Genomic DNA, 16,340 nt, shown 5'->3' with positions numbered 1-16,340 from the left:
ATGATGAAGACAAAATACCTCACCTCATATTCATCCCTCTCAGGGCTTCATTAAACCAAAAATTGTTCCATGTTTGTATTGAAAAACATGATGTACACTCAAATTCATTTTCTCCACACTTAAATTCATTCTCTGCTGTGTGTAATTAAACACATTGATTGCATAATAATCAAAATGTTCATTTCCATTTCAATACGGAACAAACGGCCATGGATATAATTTTGTCTACTAATATACAAAGCCTGTAAAATCGGATTCTGATCATAACCTGCTCTTCTGACAGAGCACTGGGAATCTGTAGAGGACTCGGAGTCGAGCTAGTGGTTGCCCTATAAATATGGACTATCAGATTGAGGATTTTTGCTCTCTACAACTATATTATTAGAGTATTGCAACGATTGTGTGATGAAAAGCAGTGTAATCACTTATCCTTCTCACATACCCACAATTGTTTTAATCCACAATTAAACCGTGGTTTGTTTGTTTCCAATTTTTTGCTAGTGGAGGTCCTGTGCTAAACCACTTTTTAGTGAACTATTTTTTTATGCAATGTTGTTGAGCACAGATTTTAGGGCCGAGATGTTTGACCATCCACCTAGTGGATGTTTTTAAATAGAGCAATTTTCAATTGGGTGTGCTCCAAAGAAATTAAATTGAAGGTGACAAAAAAAGCTATTTCTTATGTTAAGAGTATTTATAGAGTACACTAATTTCAAAACCTTCTCGTGCAAATTTACTAATACCAAGACAAACCTGAGACAGAACTAAAAGGAACAAGCAATAACAAAAACAATAACTCATGCCTTCAGCGTTATCAGCCTTGCCAATGGCTTTTGGAAATGCTGTACAACAGTGGTTCCCAACCTGTGGTCGGGGGACCAACGGGGGTCCGCGAAGCCTCCTCAGGGGATCCGCGACTGCTTAGAAAATTATATAATATTAACAAATTAGATCCCCAGCTTTCAGTAATGACTTATTTGGGGGTTCCCGGATTCCAATAAAGATTCAGTGGGGGTCCCCGGGTTGCAGTAATGATAAAGTGAGGGCTAGGAGATGTCAAAAGGTTGGGAACCACTGCTGTACAACATTGGACTATTTCCAGACTCTGAACAGCATTAAAAACAAAGTAATACATCATAAAATTATGCAATGATGCAACCGCTGCTGGTGACTGTGTCATTCCACTGGTGTATGCATTCGTGATGATGTATGCATGCATTTGGAAAGATGCAAGCTTTAATTTTTATATAACAATCAAAGATAGCAGGCACCACTTGGATAAACAAATACAAAAATTAAGATTTTTTTGCTCAAAAGTACACTTTTTTTTTTTTTTTTTACACAGGGATCCGCAGGGGTCAGGGGAAACGAAGGAGCAAATAGGGGAGCGTAATGATTGGGGACGGAAAGGAAAAGAATAGGATGGGGAAAAGCAAAATGAAGATGAGGGAGACGCAGATACTGTGAAAATAACATGGAGTGCAGGGCAGGGAGAGCAGAATACAGATTGTAGGTACACAAAGGGGTGGCACATCGAACAATGAGAAGAACACAAATAACAGCAACAGGAAATGGTAGAGAAGCAGACAATAGCAAGCTTGAGGTGGCGAGGGGAGGGCCCCACAAGAAACATGGATCACATGCAGGATGTGCATTCAAAGGGATCACACGCAGGATGTGCATTCAAAGGGAGCACACAGGAGAGAGCTGGAAAACACATGCACTCAGTTTAACCAAAAGATGGTGCCTAAAAGTGTCCAGTGGAAGGATAAAAGACAGAAAATCTGAGAAATAGTAAAGATAATATGATCCAGGAGAGGGACACACAAATAGATAGACAGGCTGAGATAACAAAAGCCACTGAATAAGAAGCAAGCAAATGAGAGTGACAATACAGACAAAAAATTAAAAGCAATGGATGGACTATAAATTCTTAGTAAGCCAACATTGCCTCTTCTGCAACCAGGCAGTTTGCATTGTATGATAGTTTTGGTCTAAAAAGATGTGATGCAACACCAAGAGTGAGACAAAGAATATCACAAAAAAAACAATGCACTTACGAAAAACAAACCTCAGCAGAAGACACTTTTATTATTAAAGTTCACACAGTAGTTCACTTGACACAATGCAATTTAGCTCTGTATGTGCATATTTTTACAATAGTGTGTAAACTGACTATAAATTTTGCATGGAATTGTGTTGCTTGAGTGCCCACAAAACATTTTAATAATTGTGGATCTCCGTTTGCTCAAAGTCAAGCAGTTATACGATTATGTACGCATGTAACTTATAAACAAATTATAAACATAATCACTTGGCTCAAAATTATTTATTTTTTAAATTAATGGCTTCACTATTTCACTCTTTCTAGTAGTCCATCCGAATCTAGAAAGAGTGAAACTTCTGAGATAATTTATGGTCAAACGTACTAAACAATGGTTGCAATTTGCAAACAGTATTTTTGCAACCAGTTAAGAATTTATCAAACCGACATACAGCCCAATCTTTTAGTTCGCTAAATCCTGAACCGGGGTGGGTTGCCATCTAACCTACCTCCTGAATAATAATGAGATAGGTCGCAAATGATGGTGTTCATTCAGACATTGCCGGTAAAAGCAGCCTACCGCCGCAGTGACGGCCACCAAAATACCACCACCGCGGCTACCATCCGTCCACCAGATTATGAGAACTGCCAGACTTCCTCCACAATAAGGGTGGAAATCGGCAGTGATCAGACTGGCGGACGGTGGTAAGCTGGTGCTGCTACCACCAGCACCGCCATGCCAGTTGAACATCGCCAGCCGTATCATGACCTGTGATATGGCCTGGCAGTGTTATGCTGGCGGGCGCTGCTGGCGGAAGGAAGCATCCCTTCCCGTTCCCTGCCGGACGACCTCCCCGGAGAAGTTAAGGGGATCGTCTGACGGGGAGGGGGGTTGGAGGGTGGGGGGCATGTTGTGCATGTGTGTGTGTATGTCTGGAAGAATGCATGTATGAATGCGTGTATGCCAGTGTGTGTGTATCAATGCATGTATGGATGAGTGTAAGTAAATGGGTGTGTGCGTGATGCATGTCTGTGTGCGTCTATGGGGTGGGGGTTGTGTGGATGGATCAGAGGGGGTGGGGGCTTAGTGTGTGTATGGGGGTGTATCTGAATGTCATGGGTGGGGGTTAGTGTGTGTATGGGGGTGGGTGGGGGGCTATGTTTGGATGGGGGTGTGGTGGGTGTCTGGTGAGTGTTGGGGGGTGGGGGAGCCACCTACCGGTGACAGGGAAGGGATTCCCTGTCACAGGTAGGGCCTACTGCCATGTTTTCGGTGGCATTGCTAACACCACGAAAACATGGCGGTAGGCTGGCTCCGAATGCCAGTGGTGGTACTCTGACGGCTGCCAGGCTGCGGATTCACATCCCCGGCCCGGCGGCTCATACCGCCATGGCGGTATGAATGGTAAATTGGCGGGTTGGCTGCAGCCAACCTGCCAATCTCATGATGTGGCGGTACTACAGACACATTAACCCTTCGACCGCCAGGGACATAATGAGGGCCTATGTCTCACTTTGACTGGCTCCCCAAAGGATTCCTTCCCCTTTGTGAATGTTGTCAAAAACCTTTTTTAAGACTTAAGATAGAGGATTGCCTAGTCTTACAAACCTTTTCATTAGACTTTTCTTTTTTTTTTGTTTTATATGCATCATGTTTTTCCTTTGAGGAAAAAAATATTACTTTATTTAAAAAGTCTCACAGACATGGTAGTCTACTGACCCTAGCAGGTCCTCATCCTTGTGATTGTTTCAAATTGTAGTGAGTTGCAATTTGCCAACCACGGTCTTAATATTCATGAGGTAGGCCGCATTACGCCCCCAGGATTCCGTATTTTGCAAACCAACTGATTAGTACATAGGTCAGTCTGCAACATACCATATTGGTCGCAGGAATACTGGTCACAAATTACAACCAGTATTTTGGAACCAGTGTTTAGTACATCTTGCCATTGAGCCTTAGTTTTTTAATGTATCTGCAACCTAGATTTGAATGCAAGGCATGTGTAATAATATGTGACCAAGACAGTCTTTAAAACAATGAGGAGGGACCTAACTCGTGTACACTTAAGAGCTGTAATAGGTGGTTTGTATTTGTACTGAAAGGATGCAAGATATGTTGACTTTTCATGCATACAAGGTGGTCGTGTGTCCATATCAAGCCTTTCTGGAGGGGAATTTTATCACTTACAAAATAAATCAGATTATAGGGTTGCCAGATTCAGGAGAAGGAATCATTTACCAGCTTACAACCTTAACAAGTCAGCCGATTACCCACACTTTGTTGCAGGCATGGAAGATGAAGGGCTCCTCATCTCATCAGTTTCCATTTTGGAGGACGAGGTTGTGCAATATGTATGTGCCATGGCAAAAATTTCCATCATGGTGAATGACAGCATGAACAAAGTTGAAAATATGACGCTAGTCTTTAAATCATTTCATTATACACTTCAGTGGAACCAGATTTTTGCCAATCATAAGGAAATGTAATGGAACAAAAACATCACTGACAACTACTGTAGTGATAAAAAATATTTATCGTTAACAAACTGTTGTGGGGCCGAATGCACCAAGGGTCTCATTACAGGTGACCCAGACATTTCACATAGTTAAATCAGGGAATATAGGGAATAACTACAGAGATATTTTGCAGCATTCCCTTGTTGATTGGCAAGTCCCCATTTCCATGGGGACCATCGAGGTCCTACTGCACATGAGACTAAATCCCCACGACCCCTCCAGAATTACCAGTGCCCTTTGGAATTGGGAACTCCAGGAGAGGAGGATTATTATGATTATTCATGGCCATCCGATTAAGGGACCAACCTTCATCTCTGTAATAGTTTAAATTACAAGTAGGAGACAAGTGCACTGCTACATCCTCTAAAGATGTTTGCCTCTTCCCCACGACATCAGTGGGTGTCACAGGTCTTCTTTCTGTTTCAACTGAAGAGGCAGAAAGGGGATATGTGAAGTACTTCCCATGTAGTAATGGAGCACAGACACATAACAGTAAATTATGAAAGCATGCCATGGGCTGTATAAAGAAGTAAGTGTGCTGGTGTAAAAATTGGGGTTGGGGTGGGCCACTTCCTTCCAGATCACTACAGACACTGCATCCAGTCTTGGATTTTTTTGTTGCAGTCTTATCCGTTCTGGTTGTTGTGTTTTGAACACATTAGACCATGGGTACTCGCAAACATTTTCCCAGGGGCCTTAAAGTTTGGTCTGTGACGTGCCTGGGGGCCGCATTGATGCCAGGGCGGTGGCGGTCGGGTGGGTTGACTTGGGGGATTGGTGGCAAGGTAGGTGAAGGGGAAGCAAAGGATATACATCTAGTGGCTGAAATAAACAATGGGAAAACAGAAAACCTGGAATTAATCCCGGCTTACCCACTTTTCCAAATTGTGTGATCCTAGGCAATTGTTTAGTGTCACTTTCCATCCTTTTTTAGCATTATCACATTTAAGATGACCTCGAAATACATGATTCATGGTGTGCGTTGCACAAAACCTGCTTCTATGTTTGATTTAATAAACTATAATGTTGTTTATGTATGATAGGAATCCAGGCCACAAATAAAGTGCACATACCAAGTGGCTTGCCTCTTTAATTTACTATTGGTGGTGTTCTCAGGGTAAGGGAAGTAATTAATGTTTCTAAATTTATGTTTGAATACTATCACTTTAAAATGAATACATCTCAATGCACTGATAAAATAAATTATACTAAGGCGAAAAGGTTCTGCATGTTAACTAAATACACTTAATGTTGAAGAGACTGTCTTAGTTTTACACTTATGCTGCAAGATGTCTTTAAAAAGGAAGGCGTTTCTAAAGTTAAGTGCAGGAGTCCCTAGTTACTTCCTTTCTTTAACACCGATTGAGTTTGAAAAAAATGATTGTGTGTGTATTTAATATTTTTGTTAATGCGGAGTCGAGCAAACAGCTTCCCAGTGCTCCTGTTGCCCCAGGGGCCGCATGTAAAGGTCAGAGGGGACGCATGAGGCCCGCGGGCCGCACTTTGAGTATCCCTGTAGTAGACTAAGGGCCTGATTTAAAGTTTGATGGATGGGGTTACTCCGTCACAAACGCGATGGATATTTCATCTGCCATAGTAAAATTACATTATATCCTATGGAAATCGTTGCTTTATGTTTATATTAATAGGTACAAACCCATAGGAATCAGTAAAACGGACATCAGGGAGCCTTACTTATATTTCTATTCAAGATACAATACATGACAAAAGTATTACTACAAGTTTTCTACATTTTATCCCTCTGAATTATGTTGCTAAATGTAGTTGCACTTGTGGCTCCCTTTAAAATGTAACACGCTGTCGATTTACAGATTAATACCTTCTTGTCCTGTTTTCTATCAGTTCAATTTACTGCTGGGTACGTCCAGTTTCGCGTGATGAACAACGAGAAAGCTGCCCTTGCCCTGTGTCCTGGGATGAAGGTCCACGCGTGTGATAGTGAACATGTGAGTTGTGGCAATCAACAGTTAAACATTCATTCAAAATGGACAGAGGGTGTGAGCAAGGTTCCTTTTTAGGTTTGCCTCAATGTCACATTTAGTATTCTTACCAAGTATATGAGAGATGAAAAATAAAGGAACTGTGGTATTTAATGTGGATTTGCAAATCAGTGCAGCACGAGAAGAAGAGTCATGAACAGTGACGGGGGTTCAGCTGCTGAAACATGTTGGTATGGAATCTGCTTTTTCTATTAGTGGTGGTATTAAAAAACAGAAACCCCTGCTTCAAAGAATCCATTGTGGTGCCAGGCATTTGTACTAATGCCACATTGTGTGTTATACTGAAATCAGGCATCGATAGCAAAGTGTTGTATTAGTTTTTTTAGTCCTCAGTATCCTGTTTATTGCATGGGATCATTCATGTCTGCGGGCAAATGTACCCAGATGGGATGAAAATGGGAGCCAGGCAGATTAAAATATTCAATAATACAGCAGGTTTGCTATTTTCATGGATGATGTTGCAAAATCTTAACACGTAATGAGCATTATATTCCTCTGCAAGGAAGAAAACAAACATAGCTGAAATTTGGAGAAAAAAAATGGTGTGTCCTGTAGGGCATGTGTATAGTTATATCCCAGAGGTCAAGGATGCCATGGGCATGTAATGTGCACCGTACTGTTTCTATCTAAAGTAGAACATGATTTAGAGGAGCGTGAGCAGTGAGGTTTCTATTAAAAATTACTTCCCCAAGTCACGCCAAGGACCAATTGGAGATGACATTTAATGTTTTCCTCTTCCGCCAATCTTTCCTCTCAATAGATTTCTCTGTGAACGATAGAAGAATGTTTGTATGAACACTTTGCTTAGCTTGGTGCACAGGCGGGAGAATGAGGAGTTAATTAATTAGATGAGAGTGGGGATCAAAAACCTTTGCACTGACTCAATAATAATATTTATTAACATTAACATGGTGACTATTTGGGAGGGGGGAAATTACATCATCAGAGAGCAGGGAAGACCTACTGGTGTTCAGATCATCCCAAAGAATTTAGTTCATGGTACAGCATAGATCACATGTGAGCCGACTTAGACTGAAGTAATCATGGCACAACCCCCAGTAAGGAATGTACCTTCTGATGGAGAGGGCATTGGGTGTTGAGCTCTATAATTTGTTGCCCCTTGACGCCTTTGTATATTTTGTTAATCAAATAAAATGAAATTAAGTGGAGTAGAGGCAGGGTTTCTGCTGTGAAGCCTTTTGTGGAGTGTGCACCAGCCAAATAGTAAGACCACGCAGGTGAAATGTTTTGCTGGAACCTCCGTTCAGTAGCCCAAGGGATTCAAGGTCTTTTACCAATGCTGCGGCTTTTACATCCCTGGGTCTGTTACTTTTGATTCCACCAGACCTGTGAGGAACAACCCAGAGAAGATCCTGTTGTAATGTGTGGTTGTCTCGCCACAGCAGGTTTATGTTGAAGTCCCCTGTGATTAAGATTTCCAGGAATGTTGACTCTTGCAGGCAGTCTAGTAAGATGTTTACCAGTTTGGAGGACATCTGTACCCTGGATCTTGCATCCGCCTGAATGTAGAGATTAATTAGTAGAAGTGGTCTCTTTGTTTCTTTGTGCCACTTCTGCAGCTTGAGTACCTTTAAATTGGATAACAGACGCACCTTGTATTTACAGTGCATCGGAAACCTAAAGTGCAGTATGCTGTGCTACCGCTACAAGAAAAAACGTATCCCTTCACCATTATTTTTGCCCGATTTGCTGTCTGTACATCTGTGTGTTGGTGATGTCAGAAAGCATTTTATGCTTGAATGTATGTGTGTCTAGCACTACGCGTAAAGATGTATGCATGTTGTTAGCGTGCATTTGTGTGGTTCTAAGTCTGTTGTTATGCACGTGGATGTTTGTATGTGAGATAATCTGCTGAGTGGTACTTGGGTCACGTGCATGCATTATGTATATCTGATTGTCTTTGGGGTTAGATGCATATTCTATATGCTTGTTTGCCTCTATGCACAAGTGGCAGTAGGGCTACTAGGCTGTGAGTTTCAGTACCTGTATGTCTGTTTGTCATTATCTGCAGGTGCTTAAATATCTGCTGATTTGCATGCACAGGTGCGTTGGTCAATGTGATTCTATCTGTCATCTATGTGTCAGTGCATGTTGTGCATGCACTAGATACAAGCTAAACCTGTATTGTCTTTGTTAATGCCTGTCCATACACTTCTGTTAGGTTTTTCCTGAACGGTCTGGTCGGTCCCCCTAGTTACTCAAAAGGACAATATTAGTATGTATAAGATTTACTCCTGCACTTTGATTATACATAATAAATTAATAAACTATATGACTCCACTGAAAAGGGGCTCCAAAGTTAAGTCAGTACTGACTGTAAACTAACAGTTGCAATTAACTGAAAGTCTGAGTATTTTACTCCATGACACTTGCACGGTTGCCAGATTGATTCATTTCAGGAGAATGCCCGTTTATAGCGATGTGCCTTTAATCAAAAATACAATGCAAATAGTGAGTTATAGTCTTGGCGCTCCTAATTAGAAGCATTTGGGCCTACACACTTGATGATAAGGATTGGTACCAAAAACGTCCATGCCTGGAATCATGGGCCCAGATTTACTGCAGACTAATGTGAACAACTGTGCAATGCAAAGGGGCGCAATTGTCAACAATAAAAGAGTTGGTGCGAGCACATAACCAAACGACTTTGCGTCATGTGTCACCAAACGCCTGATAATCTATGAAACGAGAATGCAGCAGAGCAGGAAAGCTCAAGCGGTCCTAGATTTCACTGTAGGCAAAACCTGGGGCCATATTAACATGGGCTCCTGTTTTTATGCGCCTGCAGGGCGTAAAGTTAAATTCATTGACGAATATATGGCTCCAAGTTAGCTTGTATTTTTAGACAACACAGCTTAGAAACAAGCAAACCCTGCTCACTGTTTCAGAGCTGAAGATTAAGCTCTAATTTGGAGACATACTGAGTTAAATGAATTGTCCTTGCGCACATTATTGTAGCTCAGCTCTACCCAGTGACAGTGGAGTCCATCATGCGACAGTCCGAGATGTACAACAGGAGCACAACGGGCTGTGCGTGGAATGCTCCTGCTGAACTCTGAGCTACCAAAAGGCAAACAGTGGGCAAGAGGATTATCACAAATATGGACCAATTCACACTACAAGCAGTAAAAATGAACCCGTAAAAGTACACTCACAAACAGGTGAATATTTGACACTTTTTGGAATTCACAAATATCCCAGTACTAGGGGTGGAAAATAAGTGGAGCCCAGCACATGTTTCCAGGCTCACTCCTGGGAATGTTGTGTGACAGTTGCTGCTAGCTCCTGCCTGCTGTGCAGGGTTCGTCATAGCAGGGGAGAGTTTTGAAGCCTCCTGTGCAAGAGCATGGGGTTTGTTCTTTGTTTGCAGGAATGAAAGCGCTACCGCTGAACCTCTAGCAAATCCTGTGCTGGTCTGTTCCTCTTTCCCTACTGGAAGGGGAGTTACGAAAATCTTTGGAGATTTCCATGTAGAAATGGGTTGGAGCCGAGTTTGGGAATTCCCACAAGCATACGTTTGTGGGAGTTGCCAAACTTCCAAAGTAAATCAGATCTTGGATTGCCCATTTCTCACCCACTGACTGGATTTCTGATTACTCGTAGATAATGCAGTAGTCAAAGTGTTCCGTCCTCCAGGTGTCCTTTTGTGAATTCCTGTCAGGCATAAAAGAGGTATATTCAGCCACAAAAATAGCTCATATTACGCCATTTACAATTGGGACGTTGTAAGTATAAAAATCTGTTCTTGAGGTTGTTCATTAAGTACATTTCACCCTCTAGACACCTCTCATTCACCGATGTGTTATAGTGGAATGTTTAGTATGATGCAACAATTACATTATTAGTTTGAGAGCTGCTGGTGTTGTTAACGTGCAGAACCTAAGAATATGGGAGTGCATTTTTTCCCCATTCACACGACGCAAAACAAATCCATGCAGCGTTAAATATGTGTCTTTCTCTTGGTATTATTATTATTATTATTTTTTTAATCAGAGTTGTTTACTGTGTAGTTACAGGTCTACTAGGTTGTCTTTATATAAATAGCACACAAATAAAATAACTCATTGGCAACCCATTGCAGATCTGTCAGAAGTCGGTGCAGGGAGGTCATTAAAACATTAATTAATAGATTTCAAAGCAAGTCTTCCCTAGTTCTCAATGAAGAGACAGTTATCATGTCTAATACCACTAGATGGCGCCAGATGCTGGTTTTACTGTGTTTTTTTTTTTTAATCTTTTGCTGCAGACCACTTTGGCCCTCATTACAACCCTGGCGAGTGGTGGAGAAGCGGCGGTCTTACCGCCAACAGGCTGACCGTAAAAAAAATGGAATCATGACCATGGCCGTTACCACCATGGTCATCCGCCACTTCTCCGAACCGACCGCCAGGGCGGAGACGACCGCTGGGCTGGAGACATGGGTCTCCAGGCCGGCGGCCGTCACAAGACCACCGGTGGTATCATGACCCGGCTGACCGCTATGGATTTCATGGGGTTGGGAACCGCCATGAAATCCATGGCGGTAAGCACTATCAGTGCCAGGGAATTCCTTCCCTGGCATTGATAGGGGTCTCCCCACCCCTGACCCCCATCCCCGAGTCCTTCCCCGACACCCCCCAACCCTCTGCCACCCCCCAAAGGTGGCAAGAACCCCCTCCCCACCCCAACCCCCAACATCACTATACAGACTCAAACCCGACACGCATGCAGACTCCACCCAACACACATATGCGCACACACACCAACAAACATGCCAACAGCCACACACACAGTCATACACACACACAACCACATTCAGACATACACGCACACATCCATACAGACATACATACAGACAGACACACACATTTCCAAACACACAACACCCCTGCATGCATACACGCACTCACACACCCCCTCTACATACTCACATGCACACCCCCATGCACACACACAATACCCCCCCACCTCCTCCTGTAACGGACGATCAACTTACTTGGTCCGTTGATCCTCCGGGAGGGGACGGGATCCATGGTGACTGCTCCACCGCCAGCATCCCGTCAACAGAGCACCGCCACGCCGAATCACATAATGTGATTCGGTGGGTGGTGTTCTGTTGACGGGGCAGTGGAGGTGGAGCAACCTCCACTTCCCCGCCGACCGCCAGTATGGCTGCTGGCGGCTCTCCGTCCGGAAAAGGACAGAGGGCTGCCAGCAGTCATAATGCGCCGAGCGGAAAGCCGCCATCACTGGCGGTCTTAAGCACGGCGGTCCCTCGACGGTCTTGTGAAAAGACCGCTGAGGTTGAAATTACCACCTTTGTTTTAAACTTTGAAGCTCCCCTTAAGGCTTGCCCAGGTCCCCACGATAGCTGCAGACATGCATGCCCATTATGTTGGAAGGAAAGAGCTAGAAAAAGCAACGATTAGATACGTTTGTTGAGGTAGGAGTTAGGGTGACCACACATCCCGGATTTCCCAGGACAGTCCCGGTGTTTAGAGGACTGTCCCGGTGTCCCGACAGTTCTCTTTATTTTAAATAAATGTCCCATTTTTTGGGGGACAAATGGCAGATTATTAAATAATTGTCACGGTTTTTGGGACAAAGGTCAGGTCAGCTAGGGAAGCATAAGTTAAAGACGCCTACGAAGTATAAAATAAAGTAATTTATCTGTTACGGTCAGGCAACACAGTCCCCTGTCTGCTCCTAACAGAGAGACGGAGTGGGAAGCAGAGAGCGGCGGGTGGGGGCGGGTTGTGGGTGGGAGGTGAAACCATAGCTAATTTTATTTGTAGTCTTGTAAATGTGTGTTGTGTGTGTGTATATATATATATACACACACACACACACACACACACGTATAGGCACACGTTCACAAAGCCACGCAAAAAGCAAAAAAAAAGGGCCAGGCCAGAAATAAAAGTGAGAGTAAAGTCTTAAGTCCTTATTTTATGTCTGACCTGCCCTGGTTTTTGCTCCACAAAATCTGATCACCCTAGGTAGGAGTTCATGTATTTTGGCGAAGGGACATATAACGAAACACAGGTTTGGTAACTTCCAAATATGATTAAACATGTGAACATGACCTTCTCAGATGTATTTTTTTTCATATATTTAGTCGCCTCAGGACACGTAGTGTTATGAACCTTACACTATACGTAACTTACAAAATTCCAAACAATCATCTGTAAGTGGCAATTGGTTTAGTATTTCCATCCATATGACCAGCATGACTTTTGATACGTTGTCTACCTCTGCTTTATTTTCCAGCACTGCATCGGTGGCGGAGGCCACTTCCCTGAAGCCTCGCCCAAGCAGTGTGGAGACTTTGCCAGTTACGATTGGGATGGTTACGGAGCCAGTGCAGGCTGGAGTGCCAGCAAAGCGATCACAGAGGCCGCGGTGCTGTTGTGGTACCGCTAACCTCATCCTCAACAATGGAATACAGGAAGCACCATTGCCCATCCATTGGGAAACATCGAATTTTGTTGATTTTTAAATGTACTCTATCCACCAGTGGTGGCCCGTCCTTTAGGGCGGAGGGGCCACGACCCCCACCTTTTGCCCCTCATGAAGAGTGTCTGTCTGGCTGAACAAAGGTGAGCCTGACAGACACTCTCCATGTTCAGCACAGGCAGCCAGGAGCAGACATGCGCGATTTGCGTACACTCCTGGCTGCCTGAGCTGAACTTTGCTGGGCTGAGGAGGACACAGCTCCTATGGGCGTGACCTCCTCAGCTCATCAAAGGTGCCTCGAGGCCCTCCCCTGGGTGACGAGGAAAGCGTCACCAATTGACACTCTCCCTGTGCGCTTCAGGTTTAAGCCCTGAAGTGCCCAGGGTGAGTGTCAATCAGTGACACTTCGTCACAGAGTGGGGTGGGGTCAGCAGTCTCACTGACCCCATCCCACTCTGTGACGAGGCTGGGACTGCTGCCTTCCCTCATTGGCTGACCTAAGGTCAGCCAATGAGGGAAGGCAGCAGTCCCAACCCACCTGGGACATGGAGGCTGAAGGTGTGTGTGTGTGTGTGTGTGTGTGTGTGTGTGTGTGTGTGTGTGTGTGATGTTTTAAATTGAATGTTTGGTGCGCACATGCATGTTTGAGTGTTTTAAGTGTTGTTAATGGATGTGCCTGCATGTGTGGGTGAAAGAATGAGTGTGTGCGACCTTTTAAAATGAATGTTTGGTGCGCATGTTTGAATGGCATGAGTGTTGTTAATGGATGTGCCTGCGTGCGTGTCTGTGTGTGAAAGAATGAATGAGTGTGTGTGTGTGTGTGTGTGTCCCGCCCGCCCCTCTCCCTCCTAAAGCTGCCCGCCGCCACTGCTATCCACATCGTTATACGAGCTTGAAAACTAGGTCGGAAGCTCTGTTGCGGACAACAGCACCAGTGCCCCTTAAAACTACGCGGGCTGTTAGAAATACATGCTGTATTTCTCTACATACAGAAGTTAAATGTTATTATCACAGGACAAAATTAAGAAAAATCAAGGTAGCAAAATGTGGACTGCTAGATTGAAAGATGCATTTCTAGGCATTTAAAATTACAAAAAAAATTCTCACATGAAAAATAAAGAATTCACCTGAACACGTAATTTGTATTATTCATGTCATCAATTATATCTATATGTCTTAATCATGTTTAAACTATTATAGTCTTCATTTAAATTAATTGCTGTTTTGGATTTTTTTTTAGGTCCTGATATAAACAACTTTATTTCTCCTCCAAACTCATGTTACAGCAACAAAAATAGACAGCAGACTCCGGATTCCATGTTGATTTGCACACTCATGCATTTAGCATTGTGTTTTTGCATTGGTTACTAAAAAAAAAAAAGTGGCTCCTCTCTGTGATCTCTCTACCGTGCATCCTTAACGTGTCTTGATCACACTGGGGCAGATCATCCAGGCTGCCAAGTCAGTGAGAGTGCATGGCTTGCACACACATATCAGCACATGCCCCTTACAATCATGGTGGGACCAATAGTAAAAGCAGGTCCCGCCATCTTTATGATGGGCAAGATGCAGATATGTGCCACATCAAGAGCAGAGGTGTGGGCAGACCTTCTGACAATGGGTTGTGCAGGAGGCCCTGCCATTTGCAGTGGAATGGGGCTGCCCACAACATTTGCAAAAAGAACCAGCAGTACCTGCTTTCTCTAGCTGGGGACCATTGCCACAACCGTTCTAAAGCAGTTTAGTCAAAGTTTTATAGGCACCTATTTGTCATCGCTTGTCCTGAACGATACCATTGTAGCATGAAATCCCTCCAGAGTTTTCTCATTTTAAATATGCAGCAAATGTGTGTGTCATACGACATGTAGTTTGGTAATGGCTGAAGAGTTCCCTTAAGTTTAGGTGCCACTTTTTGTAGTCTTAATTCTGTTTAATTGACTGATGGTTCCAGAGATAAATTGAATATTTAAGTCATACCACTTGAGCCTGGGAGCTTTAAATACACCAATAAGGCTGTTGCACTATGCAGTAAATCAATCTTCACCTACTGCAACATTTTCTTAAACTTGCTCGTGACTGATTGCAAGCTGTCACTTAAGATGATATCTGACCGTGGGCTGGCAATCCCTCTGAGGATCTTCTTGCATAAACATTAGTGAGAAAAGTATACTATGTCAAAAAAGACACTGGGGAAGCTCAATTCTTTAACCGTAATGAATGCAGATCTTTCAGCAAATTTCAGCAAGGGGCGTCCCCTGTATTAAAGATCTTGGTGTAATGTTGGTATGTGGGTTAATATTTTGGGAGAGGGTGACCCTAACAAATTCACAAAACACAAAGTAGAATGCAACATACGTCGCTGAGAAAACTACAATTATTTTTGGTAGTTATGGCAGCAGCAACAGTCCTTCTTCAAAGAAATATGTGATATGTAGAAACACTACCCAACAGCATTAAAGTTAAGAGCAAAGCACAACAGAGCTCCACATTGACACAAATATTGTTTAAAGTGGCTGAAGGTAACTCAATTTGTGATTGTTTAAAGAAATTGAGAAAAAATGGCCTTTATGAAAAAAGGGCATGTTAAAATTTACAGTTAAAGCATCATTGCCCAAAAAGGCCACAAGAGACCATTCTTGCACTAATATCACAAAAAACGTTACTGGCAAACTGTTCTGCATTGCAGGTGGGAATTCACTAGCATGGTCAGCTATTGTCCAGGCTGATACATCATAATGCTGTCAAACCTCTTGATGAATTTCTGTGAGATTACTGTAGCAGCTCTAGGGGGCGATAGACCTCTCTGCCGCTGCTTCTTGCTAAAGCTAAGAATCGCAAATTCTTGAAGATGCTGGAAAAGCCATTCTCTCTCTCTAGCCAGGGCCTACGCTTGGTCAGTGCAGTGCACGCCCAGCTGTGCAGCTGATCCTACCACACAGGATCAAGCCATTCGTTAGCATCCTTCAGCGCCCCTAAGGCAGTTTCACAGCCCCAGTCAACTCACCCTTGGAGAGTAATTCCAGTCCCAGGGTTCGGGGGGGAGCAGAAGGTACCACAGGCTTCATCATAGGAAAGTTATACAGGAGTCTCCCTTCTCCTGGAGGTTTTTCTAGAAATGTTCGGAGGGCTGATGGCGGAGTGCTACATTTATCAAAAGGACCAGCCAGTGGCTAAAGCCATAACCAGACCCAATAACCACAGATTTCTCTGTCCTCTTTTTCAGTACTTCCTGTCCTGCTTGATTGAAACTTTCTCAGAGATATATATCCTAAAGGGCATAAGTCACATTACCCTTTCAGGAT

The 16,340-nt window shown here is 43.4% G+C and overlaps 1 protein-coding gene across 1 annotated transcript in view; it reads left to right on the top strand.

The window, feature by feature from the left end:
• The window catches only part of LOC138268384 (intelectin-1-like), a 49,438-nt gene extending 35,268 nt beyond the window's left edge, over positions 1-14,170 (top strand). Inside the window, exons 7-8 of the mRNA XM_069217967.1 lie at positions 6,425-6,528; positions 12,853-14,170. Coding sequence (XP_069074068.1) covers positions 6,425-6,528; positions 12,853-13,005 — 257 coding nt within the window. The 3' untranslated portion in view covers positions 13,006-14,170. The remainder of the gene's footprint in view (positions 1-6,424; positions 6,529-12,852) is intronic.
• Positions 14,171-16,340: the final 2,170 nt, after the last annotated feature.

The sequence above is a fragment of the Pleurodeles waltl genome, chromosome 12 (genome assembly GCF_031143425.1).
Source record: "Pleurodeles waltl isolate 20211129_DDA chromosome 12, aPleWal1.hap1.20221129, whole genome shotgun sequence".
Classification (NCBI taxonomy): domain Eukaryota; kingdom Metazoa; phylum Chordata; class Amphibia; order Caudata; family Salamandridae; genus Pleurodeles; species Pleurodeles waltl.
The sequence above is the reverse complement of the archived record's forward strand: the minus strand, read 5'-3'. Positions and strand labels throughout refer to the sequence as shown.